This window comes from Hydra vulgaris, chromosome 03, assembly GCF_038396675.1.
Source record: "Hydra vulgaris chromosome 03, alternate assembly HydraT2T_AEP".
Classification (NCBI taxonomy): domain Eukaryota; kingdom Metazoa; phylum Cnidaria; class Hydrozoa; order Anthoathecata; family Hydridae; genus Hydra; species Hydra vulgaris.
Genome location: NC_088922.1, coordinates 15,316,101 through 15,317,500, shown reverse-complemented (window position 1 = coordinate 15,317,500; position 1,400 = coordinate 15,316,101). Strand labels below are relative to the sequence as shown.

At 23.2% G+C, this 1,400-nt stretch overlaps 1 protein-coding gene across 1 annotated transcript in view; it reads left to right on the top strand.

Moving 5' to 3' along the window:
• Positions 1–656, top strand: part of LOC100211297 (protein adenylyltransferase Fic) — an 8,445-nt gene extending 7,789 nt beyond the window's left edge. The window contains exon 3 of the mRNA XM_065792442.1: positions 1–656. This exon is cut by the window's left edge and continues 387 nt beyond it. Coding sequence (XP_065648514.1) covers positions 1–101 — 101 coding nt within the window. The 3' untranslated portion in view covers positions 102–656.
• Positions 657–1,400: the final 744 nt, after the last annotated feature.

The following is a 1,400-nucleotide window of genomic DNA, read 5'->3' as shown; positions in this document are numbered from 1 at the left end:
AAAACGGGGCACAAATCATGGAGTGTTTCAACCCATTTAATCAAGCATCTTCGTTAACACAAGAACATACCTATAATACAAAGTGTGCAAAGCTCATATAGTTGTTTAATTTTAGTTTTCAGTTCTTAGATTATCTTAGTTTTAATTAAACCTAGCCAAAACTTGTTTCTCAATTGAGAATTTCTCAAATAATATAAAACAGATTAAAGTGTTTTTTAAATCTTTTTTATTTAAAAAAATGTTGATAGTTAAAATATGAATATGTTATTGAAATTTAAAACCAACTGGATTGGGTAAAGTGTGAAACCAACTGGATTGGTTGTATTTGTGATCCTTATTTATTTGTAAATGCTTATATTTTCTTCTGATATTTTATTTTTTAGGTTTTTATTAATGATCAGAATAAAATGAAATTTGTATTTGTTGGTTTTTTTGGTCGTTATGTATTATTATAATTATTATATATTTATGTATTATTTTTGTTTTATTTTAAGTGTGTTAGTCTGTAAGTTTACAAGCTATATATATTATTTATTTTACTCCAGTGTATGATCGTTATATTATATATTTATATAATTATTCTACTTTAAAATTTTGTAAATGTTTTCTTAGATTTATTGAGATTTTTTGTTAGCAAAAGATTTATCTATAGAAAATATTATTTTCAACTTTTTTGATACTTTATATTTAATTTTTTGATGTTTTATATTTAAATATTTAAGATTTACTGTGCAAGTAAGTATTATTAAGAATCAGGCAAAAATACAAACTTTTAATAGTTTCTTCCTCTAAACTTGATATTTTTTTAATATGCTACTATTCACACTAAAAGATTTATTCCAAAATTTTGAAAATAAAAATTTTCATTGGTTCTCTAGGTATATGATTTCTAAGTTTTACTAATTTTTTTAGAAATATTACTCAAAATGTGTCAAAGGCATTTTTAAACTTAAAAAAAGAGCAAACTATATACTTTTCAATGGTATTTCACCTTATTATTGTTTATTGACTAGTTAAGAACTAAAAATAATAAAATAAGTAAAGTAAATAATGTCTTAATACCATGTTTCAAAAGTACGCAATAATTGATTTTTTGTTATTTTTTATCTTCATTTTCTAAAGCCGCGTGTATCCCATGATTTTTGTTTATTATTAGAAATCTTTATCTGGTAGAGTTAAATTTTAGATTAGAGTAGACGGTTAACGCAATTTTTGTGACCTCATAATGGATGAAATTTATTGTTAAAAGTGAGTATTGGCTCTTCATCTACCATATTTATAAAACAAATACCTATAGGGTATTGAAATAGTAAGAAAAAAGTAACAGATTTCTTTTTTGATTGAGAACCGCGATCTGTAAGACTCAGGTAAAGATCATTAGGAAGCCTCTTCAAAATTTT